Source organism: Colobus angolensis, unplaced genomic scaffold (genome assembly GCF_000951035.1).
Source record: "Colobus angolensis palliatus isolate OR3802 unplaced genomic scaffold, Cang.pa_1.0 Scaffold216, whole genome shotgun sequence".
Taxonomy (NCBI): domain Eukaryota; kingdom Metazoa; phylum Chordata; class Mammalia; order Primates; family Cercopithecidae; genus Colobus; species Colobus angolensis.
Genome location: NW_012115333.1, coordinates 1,115,046 through 1,135,917, shown reverse-complemented (window position 1 = coordinate 1,135,917; position 20,872 = coordinate 1,115,046). Strand labels below are relative to the sequence as shown.

The 20,872-nt window shown below is 35.8% G+C and overlaps 1 protein-coding gene across 2 annotated transcripts in view; it reads right to left on the bottom strand.

The window, feature by feature from the left end:
* Positions 1–20,872, bottom strand: part of TEX11 (testis expressed 11) — a 350,946-nt gene that overhangs the window by 160,762 nt on the left and 169,312 nt on the right. For both annotated transcript variants that reach the window (XM_011943127.1, XM_011943129.1), the window contains 2 exons: positions 13,793–13,874; positions 11,150–11,228 (listed from right to left, as the gene is read on the bottom strand). In XM_011943127.1, the coding sequence (XP_011798517.1) occupies positions 11,150–11,228; positions 13,793–13,874 (161 nt within the window). The remainder of the gene's footprint in view (positions 1–11,149; positions 11,229–13,792; positions 13,875–20,872) is intronic.

Here is a 20,872-nt window from a genome sequence, read left to right as displayed (position 1 = left end):
GGTCTCGAACTCCTGACCTCGTGATCCGCCCATCTCGGCCTCCCAAAGTGCTGGGATTACAGGCTTGAGCCACCGCGCCCAGCCAAGGATTCAAATCTAAGGAGCATACTCATGACTACTACACATACTGCCTCTCAACAAATAATAATCAAAAAAGTTAATAATTAGTGAATACCTATCACAGATTATAATTTCTACATGTTTTATGTACATGATCTCATGTAATCTGATAATAACCCTAGAAAGTGTTATAATATCATATCTCATGTTACATATAAAAAAACTGCAGATGTGGCAAGTGAGGTACAAGCAACCTGCCAGCTAGTAAAGAGAATTGCTAAGACTTGAAACCAGGCCTACTGATCCTAGAGCTAGTGCTCTCTCCCTATCAGTATACTACTTCCATTGCATATTAGGAGCTTGAACTTTCTCCATTACATCCTCTCTTTAGCCCTCTGGATACCTCCTCTGCCTTGGACATGCACAATCTCCCCTACACTGGTGTTAGTGGGGTTGGATTTTCCCATTTGTCCCCTCTACCATTTTTATCCTTTCTTTCCAATTTACTGGCAAAATATTCCAAACAGGTAGGTGATCTACTACAGCTACCTCTAATTCCTAACATCTCCTTTATCTCTTGCATTTCTCCTGTCAGTTCTACATTTGCTTTAGATAGGCCATATGTATTGCACTGCAATTAAGAGTACAGGTTCTGAAACTTGCCAGCCTAGGTTTGGATCCTTGCTCCACTACTTACTAGCTCTGTGACCTTGGTCAATTTTCTTAACTTCCCTGATATGGTTTGGACATGTGTCCCCACCCAAATCTCATGTTCAACTATAGTCTCCAGTGTTGGAGGTTGGACCTAGTGGGAGGTGATTGAATCATGGAGGTGGATCCTTCATGAATGGTTTAGCACCATCCCTTTGGTGCTATTCTCATGATTGAGTTCTCATGAGATCTGGTCATTTCAAAGTGTGTTCTCTCTCTCTCTCTCTCGTTCCTGCCATGCAAGATGCCTGCTTTTGCTTTGCCCTCTGCCATGAGTAAAAGCTCCCTGAGGTCTCCCCAGAAACGGATGCAGCAACACTTCCTGTACAGCCCGTGGAACCGTGAGCCAAGTAAGCCTCTTTTCTTTATAAATTACCCAGCCTCAAATATTTCTTTATGGCAATGTGAGAATGGACTAATATATTCCCCATCTGTATAATGTGAAAGATGCTAATACTACCTACCTTACAGAGTATTTGTGGAAGGTTAAATCATATATTAAATTAAAAGCCCTTAGAATAGTGTCTGGTACAAAGTAAGCATTCAGTGAATGATAGCTATTATAAAGATGTTTGAAGTTACTACTGAGTCCAGTATTCAAAGTCATTATTCTTTTTCTCAATCTTCATTCTTTACTGTTCAAGTACATTCTATACATACATTCCATACTATTTATACCAGCTCCTCCAGGACAATGCATCATCTTGTGTCTGTTGCCATCGATCTATCCACTTCTGCCTCCCTGTTCCCCACCCCCTATACCCAGTTACAAATCTTCTTGATTCTTCCATCATAATGTCTTTCACTTCCATCACTTCTTTCCATTTCCTATTCTGGAATCTGAGAGAAAGATTCCTTACTTGTATGGTTTATGACAAGTGCTAATTTGTATGGTTTATGGCTTTATTAGGAAATGTTTAAAAAAAAGATAGGTCCTAAGGATAGTGCACGGCTGGCAAGTCAGTCAAAACTGTATTAATTCTAATGCCAAATAGGTAGGCAAGAGGTAGAATAGTTTTGTCTTCATAAATTATCCTCTAACCTCCCCCAATTTGATGACACAAAAATACTCTGTGATGGTATTTGTTTCATAATTATGAGCTTATCTTCCCCATTAAGTAGTGACATCCTTGAGACCACCAGGGACATGCATATTGTTTAATCTCTGCATCTTCAATGCCTAGCAACAAAATGACTGGTACATTGTAGGAATTCAAACGTGAAAGAATGAATTTCCACTACTATCAACCTAGTTTCAGGCTCTTATTACTTCATATTTGCGCTACTTGCAGCAACTCAGTTAATCTCCCTATCTCTCAAATTCTTGTATATTATTGCTATCAGCATATCACTATCCTATTTGGAAACCTTCAGTGGATCCCCATTTGCCTATATCATACAGTCCTTTAACCTAATAATTAAGGATTTTAATAAATGATTCCAATTTACTTCTCTAACTTTATATTCCCTTATACTCCTTGTATAAAACTTATGCTAAATCCTCTTGGATTCATTAGTCATCATATTCTAAATAGACCATATTGTCCCCATATATACTTATGCTATAGCCCCTACCACAGATGTCCTAACTCTTCCTTTCTGCTATTCTAAATCCTACCCCACCATCAAAGCCCAGCTCAAGCCTCACCTTCAAATAAGACTTTCTGATGTTCCTAGTCCATGACGATCTAGGCCTCTTCTGAATTCCTACACCAATTTGTCAGTTATCCCCATTTTCCATGTGCTGTCTTATATTGTTATCTTTACATATACCCTCTTTCCAGTAAGACTTGTAAATTCTCTGCAAGTGGTGCCTATGTTTTCCACATGGTACCCTTTGCATAAACGATACTAAATACTTTATAGGACTAAACTATTGTCCCCACACCTGCTTTGTGCTCACTCTGATCTTCCTGCTAGTAATTCCTACTCCTTCACCTATGCAAATCTTATCCATTTCTAAGGCCCCAACCCCCATCAAGCATTCTCTGACTAATAGAGCTAACAGTGATCTTTCACTCTCTCTAAATTAATATACTATTTTTGCCTATACCATACATTTCTCATATTCTGAATTTTATTGTTACTCAACTGATCAAGCATATGTATGCTTAATTTATTATAGTAGGCTATAAATTCACTAGAGAAATGTATGTTTCTTACAGTTCTTGTATCTACAACCAGACCCCAGACAACATGTTGCACTAGGCACAAATTTTGTTGATAAAATGAATGTCAGTGCACACAATGAGGTAAGGAAAATTGAACTCTTTCTCCAAGAGTAACCAACCTTTACAAACCTAGGAAATACCCTTCTTGACATTAGCCTTGGCAAATAATTTTTGGTTAAGTCCCCAAAAGCAATTGCAACAAAACCAAAAATTGACAAATGAGACTTAATTACACTAAAGAGCTTCTGCACAGCAGAAAAAAAAAATATCAAAAGAATATTAAAATATTCACAAACTATGCATCCAACAAAGGTATAATATCCCAGAATCTATAAGGAACTTTAAAAAAATCAACAAGCTTGCCAGAAAAGTGATTTTTTAAAAAATCAACAAGCAAAAAACAAATAGCCCCATTAAAAAATGGGCAAAGGACATGAACAGACACTTCTCAAAAGAAGATATACAAGCTGCCAGCAAACATACGAAAAAATGCTCATCAGCACTAATCACAAAAAAAAATGCAAATCAAAACCACAATGAGATACTATCTCATACCAGTCAGAATGGCTATAAAGTCAAAAAACAACAGATGCTGGAAAAGCTGCAAGAAAAGGGAACACTTATACACTATTAATGGAAATGTAAATTAGTTCAGCCACTGTGGAAAGCAATTTGGAGATTCCTCAAAGGATTTTAAACAGAGCTACCATTAGACCCAGCAATCCATTACTGGGTATATACCCAAAGGAAAATAGATTATACACAAAACCCCACATACACTCATATGTTCATCACTGTGCTATTCACAGTAGCAAAGACATGGAATCTACATAGCTGTCCATCAATGGTGGATTGGATAAAGAAGATGTAGTACATATATACCATGGAATACTATGCGGCCATAAAAAGAATGAAATCATGTCCTTTGCAGCAACATGGATGGAGCTGGAGGCCATAATCCTAAGCAAATTGAAACAGGAACAGAAAATCAAACACTCCATGTTCTCACTTATAAATGGGAGCTAAACATTGAGCACACATGGACATAAACATGGGAATAATAGACACTGGACTAGTAGAGGGGGAAAGGTGGAGAGCATGTGGGTTGAAAAACTACCTATTGGGTACTATGCTCACTACTAGGGTACAATATACCCGTGTAACAAGCCTGCATATGTATCCCTTGTATCTAAAATAAAATTTGAAGTAATTTAAAAAAAAAAAAAACAATTTCTTTTCCCATCTCAAATACCCTAAAACCAATCCCCCTAGGGAAAAAAGCCACAAACTTATCTATCTCAACAAAACTTATCTATACTGAAGATTCAGGAACTGGGTGTGTATTCTGTACCACCTTCATTTCCTACAGACTGGAACTATGATTCCTAAAAATAAACTCATAAGTAATGCTCATTACAACAACAACATAAAAACGAATGTCCTACAAAGTACATTACAGCGATACTCAACCTGAAACAGGAGAAGAGAAAAGATCTAGGGTGATAACAATTACCAATGCTGAGCTCAGATAGTGGCTGCTACATGGGAATATCTGAATGAACATGATTAATTAAAATCCCAAGGGTCAGTTGATGTTTGCTTTTATTTCTCAGTGGCTGATAATCTTTTAGATCTATCCCAGAAAGGAATTATTATTGAGTATGAGGTCTTCAATATTGTACCTATCTCTTTTTCTGTATTGTCAGGATATTATATCTCACTCAGCTAGCATGCCATTTCTGCAACCCACCTCAAGTACTTATTATTACATTATCATAAGAATGTATTTCATTTAAACAGATAATCGTAAAATTCAGCAACATTCCTAAGTATAACTTTATTATATCTTGGAGCCAAACATTTTTTGGAGGTAAATCATTTTATTTGTATAGTGTAAGTTTATGGAAAAATAACACCATATCAAATTTTCTCTGAACAGAACTTTTCAGGAACTCATTTAATGTGTAGAATCTAGATATCTCTGAAATATTTTATTATAACTTTCAACAGTGTGTTCAAAAACTATTATATTAATAAAACAATATCAGGCTTTATGCAACAGGAAGGCTGGGAATATAATGGTTAGGATGCAAGGCTTTCTCTTTTTTATTTTTACTTGATGAGCCTGAACAAATTGCTTCCCTGTATCTCTTATCTGACTTCCAAGGATTCTGATCTTGACTTCACAAGCCTGCTGCTGCTCTCCTCTCTTCTTCATTTTAGTTTGGAAATGTCAATCTGATCTCCTACATTCTTGTTCTGTATTTTTATTTGGTGCATTGACTTTCCCAGATCACTATCTCTAGGTTTCTGATTCTATCTTGGTAGTCTAATTGCAATTCAAAATCCCTTTGTTTATTTGATTTAGTATTCTTGTCACTGGAATAAACAGTAACTGATTAAGCTTACCTAATCAGCATCAAAAAAAGGTGGGGGGCTGACGCCTTTCACCAATAACAACATAAATGACAAATGCTAAAATTATAACTAGGAAAAATTATGCACCAATACTGATAAGGAATTAAAGGAAAGAAGAAACTCAAAGCAGATTGTTAGGATAATAATATTAGATGTGATCTTCTTTGCTTTAAAATTTTCATTACAGTCATAGTATGTTTGTAGAATTTTTTTAACAGATACAAAATTTTAAAAGAGGATTAAAGTCCAAGGTTAGGAGTAACAGTAACTTAGTTGCCATAAAAGTGTTCAGGACCCCTGGATTAAAGAAGTCTTTCAGGAATTATGGATAACTGGAAGGGTGATGAAGACTGGGGACAGGAGATGTTCTGATTTTTTTTTTTTTTTTTTTTTTTTTAGGAGGCAGTGGATTCCCAAACCATACTACTCCAAGAATGGGCCACAGACCAACAGCACTGACATCACCTGCGAGCTTGTTAGAAATGCAGATCAGGCCCCATTCCAGACCTACCAAATCAGAATCTGCACCTTAACAAGATCTTCAGCGGATCCAGCCGATCATATACACATTAAAGTTTGAGAAGCACTAACATAAAGCAACAAGGATTCACTGAGAAAGACACAGCAAATTAATCTTATCTTTTGCAAGCTTACTTAAATGTTAATGTCAGAGGGTTTGATAATCTAACAAATTCAGAAAAATGACTCAATAACAGTATCAAGCCATTCACCTGCTTTTCTAGAATCCAAAGCATATGCTTTTCCCTTAAATAGTACCAGATATTACTAGGATCTAATAAGTATATAACCTGGAATTATCTGCTCTCTGTCTTCTAATGAAGCTTGACTGTAAAAGGTGAAATTTTAAAAAATGGCTTAAGAGACATAGTATTTCCATCCATTCTATATATTCAAAATTTTATCCTTGCATCAAGGTGGATCATCGGAAAACTAGCTCTGAACTACATTAGCTTAGTCCATTACAGAACTTCATTCACTTTCTTTTCTTTTCTTTTTTTTTGAGATGGAGTCTTGCTCTGTCATCCTGGCTGGAGTACAGTGACACGATCTCGGCTCACTGCAACCTCTATCTCCTGGATTCAGGCGATTCTCATGCCTCAGCCTCCTGAGTATCTGGGATTACAGGCGTTTGCCACCACACCCAGCTAATTTTTGTATTTTTAGTAGAGACGGGGTTTTGCCATGTTGACCAGGCTGGTCTTGAACTCCTGATCTCAGGCGATCCACCTGCCTCAGCCTCCCAAAGTGCTGAAATTACAGGCATGAGCCACCGCGCCTGGCCACTTCATTCACTTTCTAACAGTTAATGTTCTGCATGCTTAGCTTTCATTGCAAAAAAAAAAAAAAACAAAACAAACAAAAAAAAACTTTACTCTGTAAAATATACTTATGCTCTTGCTATACAATTACTAAAAGCATTGTCCATTATACAATGCAACTTCCTACACTGTCTACAGAAGCCAAATATGTAACATAAATGAGTGAAGCAGACTGTAAAAAAATCCACTGCCAGATATGTAATTAAACTGAATCATTAACTGAATGATGGTATAAGCACATTAACACATAGTACGAACAGGTAGGAAAAGAGAAGCTATATTTTAAATTTGAAATCTAAAAATATAAATAATTTATCAAATTTTCCTTTGAAATTGATTACTTTGTTGACTTGTAAATAGAAAGCTAAAATCCTTTCTTCTACACCAATATGTCAATGTCCACATGGGCTGATAGGGAGAAGCAGATACTTAAGTGAAAATCTGGGTACTGTATCAAGAGGAAAGTGGAATGAATAAAATGATGGATGGCCAAAAGCAGCAAATGTCTACTATATACTGATATTCCAAAGTTGTCTAATTAGGATTCAGTACCACACTACAATGCAGTTCAATTTCTTCAATTTGTAGTTCTTTATTGACATTAGTAAAATTAATTGAAAAAGACAAAATAGGCAATATTTTTCATTACCATAATGTTGGAAATCAGAAAACTTCCTTTTTGGAATTCACTCTTTAAACCTACAGTTGTGAATATGTAGTTTAAGCAATCACTTCCATCTCTGGACACCAATTTCAGCACAGAAAAGTAAGCCAGATTATTCCTTGCCAAAAGTATTTCCCCCAAAAAATGACTTCACTAAGACCACGTGAATTAAATTTTACATCTGTGTAACTACTTATGAGCACTTTTGCAGAGAAAGATTCAGAGTGTTTATATGGATTATCATATTCACCAAAAAGGTCAATCATTGAACTGAGTCAGGGATTTTCTCTTGGATGACATGCACAAGTTGAATTCTTTCAACAGTTCAAAAAATATATCTTCGGCACCTGACATAAATGCTGCACTACATCCCCAAAACTCCCCTTCAGAACTGAAGTATTTATTCCCCAGTTGTTCTTTAGGAATTTGCTAGACTGAAAAAAGCTGCCACACCCAACGTCATTCTCCTTTCCCAGGGTAACTGGCATACAGAGACTAGTCAACATTGGGCTATAAGGACCGGCCCTCTGACCTTAGCTGAGGACAATTCGGAGGGACCATCCCAGCTTCAGAGCTCCCAATAAGTAAGGCTGAGGCCTTCTGACTATACCTAGGCCAACTTCTCCCATTAGTCCAGCTGCAGCCCCTTCCCCTCACAGGTGTTGATCCTGAAAGAACACTTTAATAAATTATCTTCACGTTAACCTCCCTCTCAAAATTTGCTTCCAGGGCAACCCAACCTGTGACAACACCACATACAACTAAGCCCCCTAATCTACAAGAAGCAGACGCAACTAATGTATTGTGCATCCAAACCATCCAAAAAAAGCAATAATCTCGGTTGAAGCCACAGAAGAATATCTGGTATACATATACTGTTACTATATACATGCTTCATTTTTTATCCTTTTAGGACAATGTTTCCTGGTGAATTAATACAATTAACACACTGAAGTTTTTATGTTTAAAAACACTGCCACCTTGGATTTAAGTATCATATCAAGTCTTATGTTAACCATTGCAGAAATAGCTTCTGTAGTCACACAAGTTATTTTGACCAGTCTACATTAAACTTAAGACACAGGCACCACGTTCAAAAGTTCTATCATATCAAAATTCTCACTGACACCACAAATAAATATGCTTTACTGGGTACTATTATTTATGTCTATGAACAGAAAACACCAAAAATAAATTACCCTCCTTGAGTAACTTGTCCAATAAATTCTCAGCTGTATCTTCAATGTGCCAAACAACAGCATTTCTGGTTAGATTTGGATTTGAAACTTAAGAATACATTGTATGACTCAGTAGACACTTTTTTGTAAAGCTGTCATCTGTAAAAGAGCTAATGCCTGGGCAATCTTTTCCTTTAATATATAACTACATAACTGCATTTTACAACAGGATTGCTTATTTTATTCACTTTCCAAAATAAACCCAGTTGAAATTTCAGTCCTCTTTTTGAATTATTTTTCATTACACAGATTTTCTAGGTACTGGTTGTAGTTTGTACTATATTTTGCTTTATAATGGGCTCTTAGGTTGTATTCATTGATGCAAACACACTTTGCATATTAAACACAGAATCTTTTTTACTTCTATCAGAAAGGAATTTATTCTTTCCATTTTCTTGCAACATCTTCTCAGTCTAGCTTTCATTCTACTTTGGATAGAGATGTGGGTGCCATATTTTATTTTCCTCTTATATCTGCTATAATAATAACATACAAAAAAAGATAAATGGCAACTTGATGTACAATATATGGGAAAAAATAAGGAATTCTGGGGACTGTGACAAACTGGAGAACACACGCCCTATGTATAAAGGTGGCAACTGCTACTTAGCTCCAACTGATCGTTGCTTAGTGGAAATACCAGCCAACTGTTTCCAGATTTTTCAACTTTTTCAAGAGAAATCAGAAAACCATATATATATATTAAGAAAACCAAATTTTTATGTGAAATTTCCTGAATGTTAAATGTTGGCAACTAATTCAACTGTATGCAACACATCTCTCGCCACACCCAGCCCATAGTCCACCACTTTGTAAACTTTTTCTAGTGATTTTTCTAGCTTTGGAATGTAGTATTGAATGTATTCCTTCTACTACAGTAGTAAAAAGTGTGAGCTCTGCAAACATGTTTAAATTCCGCTCTGCTCCTTCCTAGCTATGCAATTGTGGGCAAATTACTTTTTCTATCTCATCCTCATTTTTCTCACCTGCAAAATTGAGTTAATCAAATTACCTTAGAGGTATTTCATAATTTATAATGTAAAGAATTTAGAATAGTGCCTGGTACAAAGCAAGTATCAGTAAATGTTAGCTTTTGTTATTTAATAATGAAAATTGTATAAAATATCACATAGCTCCTTTTCCCTGGCTGCAAGAAAGTTTACCATTAAATTGAATGCTTTACCACGGCAACTATACTAGCCACTGAGTTTCGCATGTTTGCTTCCTCCTTTTCAGGGTTTTGATTTTCTATTTCAATTTTCAGAGCTTTGAATAGAAGTTGTTTCAAATTCTTTTTGGAAGGAGGAAGGGTAAAAACAACCAAAACTTTAAAAAATAAAAATTAAGTTCCATGAAATTTTTGTGAACAAGATGAAGGAAATTAGGTCATCTGGCTGTATAATTAGGTGGATTTATAACAGGTTCAACGACTGTACACTAATAAGTATCGATTAATGGATTGATGTTAACCTGGAGATTAATCCATACTGCCACAAAGGTTCTAGCCTCAGTTTTGCCCTGTTTATCAAACTATCTGGAGTTAGAAAACTATGGCTTGCAGTCCAGCTGCTCTGCTTGTTTTTATGAATAAAGTTTTACTGGAATAAAGCCACACACATTTGTTTATGATTAGCCTATGGCTACTTTTGCACTACGATGGCAGAGTTGACTAGTTGTGACAGAGACTGTGTGGCCCACAAGCCCAAAGTTTATACTTATATCTTACCCTGTAAGAAAAGTTTGCAGACCCCTGAATTAGATGAAGACAGGTGGCAATACCAAATTTGAAGATGACACAAACTGGGAGGAATAGTTAATACATTGCATGATAAAACTGAAATTCACAAAGATCAGAACAACTGAAAAAATAGGCTGTAGCAATCAGGCTGAAATTTAATAGTTTGTAAAGCATGGTTAATGGGTACTTCACCATAAAAGTCGAGGATATGAGGCATTAAGAGCAACTGACATTGTAAAGATATAGTTTCATGAGTCCAGGAAATTAACCACATGATGTAGCTGCCAGAAAAGAGCTATTTTGAATGTTGTCTGTATTAAAAGAAATAGAGGGTCTAAACCAGTGCTGCCTAATAGAACTTCCCTGTGATAATAGAAATTTTTTAAATCTGTAATGTCCAATAGGGCAGCCATTAGCTACATGCGGCTATTTGGATTTGATACATGGCTAGCATGAAGGAGGGACTAAATTTTTAAAATTATTTTTGAGAGAGTCCTGCTCTGTTGCCCATGCTGGAATGCAGTGGCACGATCATAGTTCACTGTAACCTTGAACTGCTGGGCTCAAGTGATCCTCCCACCTCAGCCTCCCAAATAGCTATGACTACAGGCACATGCCATCATGCCGGCTAATTTTTAAAAAAATATTTTGTAGAGATGGGATCTTGCTATGTTGCCAAGGTTGGTCTCAAGCTCCTGGGCTCAGATCCACCCGCCTCAGCCTCTCCAAGTGCTGGGAGTCTAGGTGTGAGCCACCGGTGCCTAGCCAAAAACTGTCAGTCTTTAGAGAAAGGGAAATCAATACTGTACCTTTCATGATCCATCAGCAGTTTAGCAATGTTCAGACAGAAGTCTAAGGGCATGTCAAGATGTAGTATTTCCATGACAGCTAACAAGATGAAAAAATGAAATAATTATTATCAGTTTCATTTTTGAGGAAGCTTAGCTGTTTTCAATAATTTTCCTCTATTCAAAATCTACTTACTAAATGTTTGCCATATACCATGTTTTGCCTAACAATTTATCAAAATCTTCTTTTAAAGTATTAACATCCAGTGCTGGAGAGTGTCGTGAGACAGGCACTCTTACACAGATAGCAAAGTAATCTGGTGCAATCCTTTCGAAAAGCAACTTGGCAATACTATATGCTAAGAACACTGGGGTAGAGAGTTTGGTATCTGAAGTCAAACAGATCTAAATTTGAAACCACTTGCTACTTGTATAGCCATAGGCAAGTTAAGCTCTTAGTTTTGTCACCTGTAAAATGGAGAATATACCACCAATTTCTCAGGGTTGTTGAGAGGATTAACTGAGATAATGTATGGAAATTATATAGCAAACAATTCAGCACTTAGTAAGCATTTAATAAATGGCAGCTGCTATTATTATTCCCTTAGAGAAACTGTGCTTCTGAAAAGTCACCTGGAATAAATATGGGGAAAATTTATGAACAAAAATATTAAAAGCAGTGTAGATTATTATAATAATAGAAAAGAAGTATACACTGTATATCTATTACAGGGTAGCAATAAACTATTGTGCAACCATTAAAACTGCTGAGTATGAAATAACATGGAAAGAAATGAATATACACTAATATGAAAAATGTATAAGATCAGTAAGTGAAAAATTAGAAAACAAAGTTTTATGTACTATACGGTTATAATTCTGTAAGAAAAGCAAAATAAACTAAGAGAAAAAATACTGAAAATAAGTGATCAAATTTCTAAAAGTGATTGTGTTTAGATTCTATTTATTTGACAAATATTTAATGAGCATATTATCTGTACCAGGCATTGTGCTTTGTGCTGAGAACCCAGCAGTGGATAAAACACAACAAAAATTCCTACTGTCAAGGAGCTTCTAGTGGATGGTAGGACCATGAGAATTTTTAGTGTTTTCCAAAAATGTCTTAAATTATTATGTGCTATCTTTTCATGATGAAAAATGTTTATTTTTAAATTTCAATCTTTCTACTACAAAAAATATCAGTGAAATAATGCCAGGAGTTAGACTGACCATTGTAAGAGTAAAGTATTTTCACCAGCAAAGCAACAAACAGAATATAAAAATGCAAGTCTCATATATTCTTTCAATGCAACACAGTAAAAATCTAGTATTTTTAAATATAAAAAAACTTGGATTTGGGTTAGCCTCCTAATCTGTAATCAAACAATGACTGACATTACAACTTCAGGAGTATCTAGATTGAGTTAAGTAAAAACAATCTGTGAATAAAGAACAATTTCATTTTAAACTCTGCTTCTTACCTACATTTGGATAAACACTGTCATGAGGAATTATCATCTCAAACTAATCTACTTCAACTTGGTGACTCCAATAATCTCTCTGGTCTTCCTGTGTTGTCTTAGTTTGAGTAAGTGTATTCTTTTAGTTGGTTAGCTGGTTTGTTTATTCCCCCAATGCAAAAAAGTAGAGTTGTCTTCCTGGTTTCTAACATTTTTCAACCTGTGTATGCTGAGGTGGTACTGTTGCCTAGAGATGCAGAATCCCCAATACATTTGAGCTTCTGAGGTCTCTTAAGTGATTGGCTAAAATTCTAGAGGCCAATGAAAGATTCAGTAGTACTAAATTTAGGGCTACTGCCAAATTGAATTATAGTTCTAACTATAACAAATTGTTATTATTTATTGGATTATCAGTAACTATACTAACATATAATTTTGTATAGTACAAATAATGCGGCTCCTAAAGACTACTAAAAAGCATGTACAACATTAAAAGAATTAGAGTAAATAGTTTTTATGACTAAATGAAATTGAACTGTTAAGGGCTAGTGTGCATAGTTTTGCTTCATGTAATGCATCCATATAGTAGTAATAACAGTAATAATAATAATAACTACAGTAATAGGTAACATATATTACACACTATGCACCAGTATGGTGTTAAATGCTTTATACGCATTTTCTCTTAAGATTCTCAAAACAACATGATGAGGTAGATAATAATAACATCTCTTTTGCTAAATGAAGAAACAAAGCAAAGTTAAGTGACTTGCCCAATGACCCACTCTTGTGCAGCGTACATTCTGGTCCTTGGAGAGTTATGAAAAATAAATAGTAATGTTTATAAACAAGTAATTATAAAAATCACAGAATTACAAAGGCTTTTCCCATTAAGAAGTAATCTTTCTTCATGGTGGTAGACAACTTCAGAAGGGCTGGGTAGCTACAGTTCTCTGCTGGACTGAAAACTGATTGCTTTTATTCAGCTTTAAAAAAAAAAACAACACATTTTAAATTTGCTACGATTTTTTCTTCTTTCTCTCTTTCTTCCTGGGTGACAATATTTTCCCTTTCCTGGGTGATCATTTTCCTTCTCAGCCACCATCAAATTACACCTATTGCTAATATACTACAAAAGATCTCATATTTAACAAATTGTAGTGATGTTTCAAAATGGTGTGCTCTTCACATATAGAGATCATACCTTCAAGGAGTTCTTCATTAGATGTTTCACCTTTCAAGAGGATTTTCATTTTTAAGGAAAGCCCAGTAGAATTTAAATGTTCCTATTTTAAACAAGGAAATCACAATGATATTAAAATTGTGGAATGTAAAAGACAATTTTCAAGTAATTGCCTGCTTTATTCAACCATCTTGGGATAACTCATAATCAAAGGAAATCGAAATTACATAAGATTATATATCATAGCATTCGTTCTATCCCTGAGGATATTTCCCAATATTTTATTCAATCTAAATGAAATAATATATGGAAAAGAACACGTAAATATTTCCAATGAGTGACAAACATTTAATGACAAGATTAACACTTAACCTGTACGAATCTCAGGCCATATTCTTTGTAAGCAAAACCACAAACCAGCTAGTTTTATTTTCTTTTGAGATTTTAACAACTAAGGTCCTTTACAAACAATGGCAGAATAAAATAGAAAACGTATTGTCTTTTCTATAAGATATGCCTGTCGTGTTTACCATTAATAACAACGTACTATGAATGATGTTTCTAAATCACTGTTAGTTGGCCCTAAGCCATCTGTGATCTTCCTAGTTCCACTTTTGCCTTACAGGGTACATCTTTAAACAACTTTCTAAGACTAAAAGTACATTCTAGGCCCATAGAACAGAACTTTTCTCTCTACAAAGCCAATTAACCTCTACATGAACACTGTACTCATTAGCTCCATACTCTGCACATAATTACAAGTATTCATGTGTGAGATGCCTTAAAAATAGAAAGTTGGAGAAAGTAAACACTGATATTAAAAGGGCTTGCAAATATCGGTGACACTAGTACAAAGAATAAACTAAAGTTGTCAATTTTGATTTATTGCATTACCATCTTTCCTACAGGTTTGTTGAAGTATGTATTGGGTTCAATTCCCTTTTATCTTCAGAGACAGAGAGGTCTTCCAGATCTTGGCAACATCTGTTTTCCTTGAGTCCGCTATTCTCACACAAGTTTAACATTCTGGTTTTTTTTTTTTTTAAACCAAAGAATTCCAGACATGATTTTCACTGATTTCATTACCAAACAACTCTAGAAAATGGGCATTTTGCTTCTATTATCATCGGGTCTTCACTTCTATAAACATTTGCACCGTATATTGTCCATCCTTATTGTCTCTTAAAATACACTTTCAGAAGTCATGAAGATTGCCTGCTAAATCCAGCAGCTTTCTCCCTACTATCAAAATCCTTGTCTTCTCTGTAACTTTTCTCACCATTATTTTTCATTCTTCATATGTTTATTTGTTTGTTTGTTTGTTTGTTTATGATGGAGTCTCACTCTATTGCCCAGGCTGGAGTGTAGTGGCACAATCTCGGCTCACTGCAACCTCCATCTCCCAGGTTCAAGCAATTCTCCTGCCTCATTCTCCCGAGTAGCTGGGATTACAGGCGCCTTCTAACACATCTGGCTAGTTTTTGTATTTTTAGTAGAGATGGGGTTTCACCATGTTGGCCAGACTGGTCTCGAACTCCTGACCTCAAGTGATGCACCTGCCTCAGCCTCCCAAAGTGCTGGGATTACAGGCGTGAGCCACGAGGCCCAGCAAGTTTTTTTATTTTTCTGAGACAGAATCTCACTCTGTCTCCCAGGCTGGAGTGCAGTGGTACAAACATGGCTCACTGCAGCCTCCACTTCCTGGGCTCAAGTGGTCCTCCTGCCTCAGCCTCCAATGTAGCTGGGACCACAGGCATGCACCACCCATGCCAGCAATTTAAAAAAAAATTTTTTTTGTAGAGATTGGGGTGGGGGGCGGGTCTCACTTTGTTGCCCAGGCTGGTCTCGAACTCCTGGGCTCAAGCAATCCTCCTGTCTCAGCTTCCCATTGTGCTGGGATTATAGGCATGAACTACCCTGCCCGGCTCCCTTCCTTAGATTTCTGTTTGCTAATTTTTTTCTTATCATCAGTTACTGAGAAACAGGCTCCAGGTACAACAAACATACAAGATAAGTATTTTGAATCTTGTTTTGCAGGCCCAAATAAAGTTAAGTAACTTACCCATGGTCACACAATTGGTAAGTAGTAGAGCAGAAATTTGAAATCAGATCTCTCTGACTCTAAAGGACATAATCTTTCCATTATAATATGTTGCCTCCCTTGAAGCTCTATCATGGCAGGCATTACTACACTATCTGAATATTTTGCAAGCTCTCAGGATAATGTATTCATTTCTAGTGTGAAGTGTATCACACACACACATACACACACGAGTATATAAAACATATGTATGTGTAATGTATATGTAAAGTTTACAGAATAATAATAAAACAAACACCCGTGTCCTCACTACCAAGGTTAAGAAACAGATTATTGCCACATAAGAAGCCTCAAATGTATCCTTACCCATATGCATCCTCCTCACTTCACAGAGGTAAACATCACCCTGAATTTTATGCAGTGATTTCCTTGCTTTTCTTTATATATACACAATATATAGTTGCTATGGACTGAATGGTTGTGTCTTTCTAAAATTCGTATATTGAATCTCTAAACCCCAATGTGATAGTATTTTGAGGTGGGGACTTTGGGAGGTAATTTGGTCATGAGGGCTGAGCCCTCATGAATGGGGTAAGTGCCCTTATAAGAAAAGACATGAGAGAGATGAGAGATGATCATCTCTCTCTCTCTCTCTCTCTCTCTGCCAAGTGAAGATATAGAAAGAATGTGGCCATCTTCAAACCAGGAAGAAAGCCCTCACCAGGAACCGAAAAGTCTGGTATTTTGATCTTGGACATCTCAGTCCCTAGAATTGTGAGATATAAACTTCTGTTGTTTAAGCCACACAGTTTATAGTATTTTGTTATAACAGCTCAAGCTAGCCAACACAATTATTTAGCTATGCCTACATTTGAACTTCACTTAAACAGAATTATAAAGTATCTAAGTTCTTCTGTGAGATTCAGAAGAGCCAGAACAATTCTGAAATAAAAACAAGTCGGAGGGCCATACTAGTGGATGTAAAGCAGTTTCTCATTGTGCTTTTAATTTGCATTCCCTGATAACTAATGATGTTGAGTATCTTTTTGTGTACTTATTGGCCACTGGTACAAATTATTTGGGGAAATGTCTATTGAGCTCCTTTGCCTCTTTTGCCCATTTTCAATTGGGTTGTTTGTGTTCTTATTGAATAGTAAGAGTTCTTTTTTATATTATGGGTAATAGCTACTTAACAGATACATGATTTGCAAATATGTTCTCCCATTCTGTTGGGAGGATCCTATGGATTGTATCTTCATTTTCTTGATGGTTTCCTTTGAAGCAAAAAAATGTAATTTTAATGAGACTTAATTTTACTGAATTGTTCTTTTTTGCGTGTGCTTTTGGTGTAGTGTCTAAGCACTTATGCCTTTTATATTTATTTCATTGCATTAATATATTTTCTTTTTTTTTTTTTAAATTCAGGCCTTTGTTTTAATTTAAAATGCAACTCCAGTGAATCAATACAAATATTAATTTTTTTCTTAACATAATGTATGTATAGACTCCTTTGCTTTTGTGGTCACTAAGAAGGTATAACAAATGGAAAATTCGGTTGTATAGTACAATTTCAAGATCAGTCTCTCTCCAAGGTCAAATGGAAGACTCTAAAACTCCCAGAAGGGATTCTCTGAGACTCTTCCAGACAACATGCCTGATGAATGAGGTCGGATTCAATGGAGATTCAATAGAACGTTCAAAAGGCAGATGGAGAGTAAGGATTTCATTAATCATTCAACTAGACTCTGAAACGAGGCCAAAGAAGCTCTAAGACTAGTCAGGACTCAGCTTTAGATTTTGGAAAGCTTTAAGAACATTGCCATAAAATATCAAATATTTTAAGTAAATAATGCCTTGCTGCCACCACCACTACCACAATCACAAATTTGGAGTAATTAGCTATTAGTTTATGGCAATTCTGGGATTGCATTGGGGAGTTATACCTGATATAAATGATGAATTGATGGGTGCTGATGAGTTGATGGGTGCATCACACCAACATTGCACAAGTATACATATGTAACAAACCTGCACGTTATGCACATGTACCCTAGAACTTAAAGTATAATAATAAAAAAAAAAGAATATTAGATGCCTTTCTCAATTCACCCTTTCGCATTAATATATTTTCAAAGGTAATTTTGTGAAACAACATAGGCATCCCAAATTTAAATTTCTCCTTTAAAAATTTACTATCAGAGTCAGTTCCAGCAGAGATGAAGCAGGACAACTACAGCCTATACCTTCTACTAATTACAACTAAGAAATCTGAACAAGATATAAAAAGCAACAACCTGAGGACTCTTAAAAGTAAACAAGGCCGGGCGCGGTGGCTCAAGCCTGTAATCCCAGCACTTTGGGAGGCCGAGACGGGCGGATCACGAGGTCAGGAGATCGAGACCATCCTGGCTAACACGGTGAAACCCCGTCTCTACTAAAAAATACAAAAAACTAGCCAAGCGACGTGGCGGGCGCCTGTAGTCCCAGCTGCTTGGGAGGCTGAGGCAGGAGAATGGCGTAAACCCAGGAGGCGGAGCTTGCAGTGAGCTGAGACCTGGCCACTGCACTCCAGCCTGGGCAGCAGAGTGAGACTCCATCTCAAAAAAAAAAAAAAAAAGTAAATAAACAGAAAGATTGTAGTGAGGCAACAAAACTCGGAGAAGTGAACCACATGGAGGTGGTAAGTTTCCTGAGTTTTTTTCTTTTATCTAATGGCATAGGAAGTTTGTCTTCTAGCTAAGTTCTGAGTGAGGCAAATAATAATAATAATAATAATAATAATAATAATAATGATAATAATAAAAAATAAATGTTTGTGTGGGTAAGTTTTTGGTCTGGAGAATTTTTTAATGGGCTCTGCCTTCATGTAGATATGGAGTTCAAATTTACATTACTCATGTGGTCCAAAAACCTCCAACCTGATAAAGTAAAATAAAAGTAACCAAAAAAGTGGTAACTCTTCTACATCTGGCTGATGTCAATAAAAAGTTTCTCTATAGGGCCATGCTCTCAATCCAGGTTGAATAGGATTCTAAAAGCTTAACACTCACTGAACATAAATTAACATATCCAAAATCACAAAACAAAGAAGCAAATATTTCATACTAAGCAAGAGTCAGAAGTTCACATGAACAGCGGGATCAAATCGTTTCCAAATAACTTGCCTGTTTCCCATGATAAAGCTTAACAAGATTTATAGTATTACAAAAATATCCAGCAGCCAAAGATGTAAAATAGTTGGCACCCAGTGAAAGACAGAGACAGGCAAAAGCAATCAATAATGGGGAGATAATAGACGGAAACTAATCTAGAAGTGACATAGATATTAGAATTAGCAAAGAAAGATGTTAAAAGAGTAAGTATAACTATATTTCATATGCTCAAAAATTTAACTAGAGACTTGGAAGATATAAAAATAAACCAAATCAAACTTATAGAGATAAAAACTACAAAGTCTGAAATGAAAAGTATATGGGATGAGATTAACAGATGATTAGACATTGCAGAAGAAAGATTAATGAACTTAAAAGTCATAGCAATACAAAACAGTTTAAAATGAAACAAAAACAACAAATTATGTTTTAAGTGAAAAGAGTGTAAGTAAACTGTGGCACAACTTCAGGCAGCCTAATATATAGTTAATTAGAGTACTTGGGGGAAAGCAGAAAAAAAAATTAAAGAAATACTGGAACTTTTCAAACACAATGAAAATTATGCTCCTAGACATCCAAAAGCATGAGAAACATAAATAAAATGACTTAAAAGCATAACATCAAGTTGTTCAAAACCAATGATAAAAAATCCAAAACTTATCCAGAAAAGAAGAAACGCTATATAAAGAAGAACAAACGTAAGAATGGCACCATATTTCTCAACAGAAACAACAGAATGAGAATACAGTGGAGTGAAATATTTAAAATACTCAAAAAAAGCTGTCTGGTTCAAATTCTGCACCTGGAAAAAATATCATTCAAAAAACAAAGGTGAACCTAACACTCATAATTGTATCTACTGTTAAAAAGGAGAAGATAACAAATGCTGATGAGGATGTGAAGAAATTGCAACCCTTGTGCACTGTAGATGGGAATTTCAAATGATAACTGTTGCTACAAAAAATAGTATGGTTGATATGCAGAAAAAATAAACTGGACCCCTTCCTTACACTTTATATAAACATTAACTCAAAATGGACTAAAGACTTAAGTGTAAAACCAAAACCATAAAAACCCTAAAAGAAAACCTAGGCAATACCATTCAGGACATAGGCATGGGCAAAGACTTCATGACTAAAACACCAAAAGCAATTCTAACAAAAGCCAAAATTGACAAATGGGATCTAATTAAACAAAAGAGCTTCTGCACAGCAAAAGAAACTATCATCAGAGTGAACAGGCAACCTACAGAATCGGAGAAAATTTTTACAATCTACCCGTCTGACAAAAGTCTAATATCCAGAATCTACAAGGAACTTAAACAAATTTATAAGAAAAAAACAACCCCATCAAAAAGTGGGTGAAGAATATAAACAGACACTTCTCAAAAGAAGACATTTATGCAGCCAACAAACATATGAAAAAAAGCTCATCATCACTGGTCATTAGAGAAATGCAAATCAAAACCACAATGAGACACCATCTCACGCCAGTTAGAAGAACGATTATTAAAAAGTCAGGAAACAACAGATGCTGGTGAGGTTGTGGAGAAACAGGAACGCTTTTACACTTTTGGTGGGAGTGTAAATTAGTTCAACCATTGTGAAAGACAGTGTGGCGATTCCTAAACGATCTAGAACCAGAAATACCATTTGTTCCAGCAATCTCATTACTGGGTATATACCCAAAGGATTATAAATCATTCTGCTATAAAGACACAGGTACACGTATATTTATTGCAGCACTATTCACAACAGGAAAGACTTGCAACCAACCCAAATGCCAATCAATGATAGAATGGACAAAGAAAATGTGGCACATATACACCATGGAATACTATGCAGCCATTAAAAAGAATGAGTTCATGTCCTTTGCAGGGACATGGATGAAGCTGGAAACCATCATTCT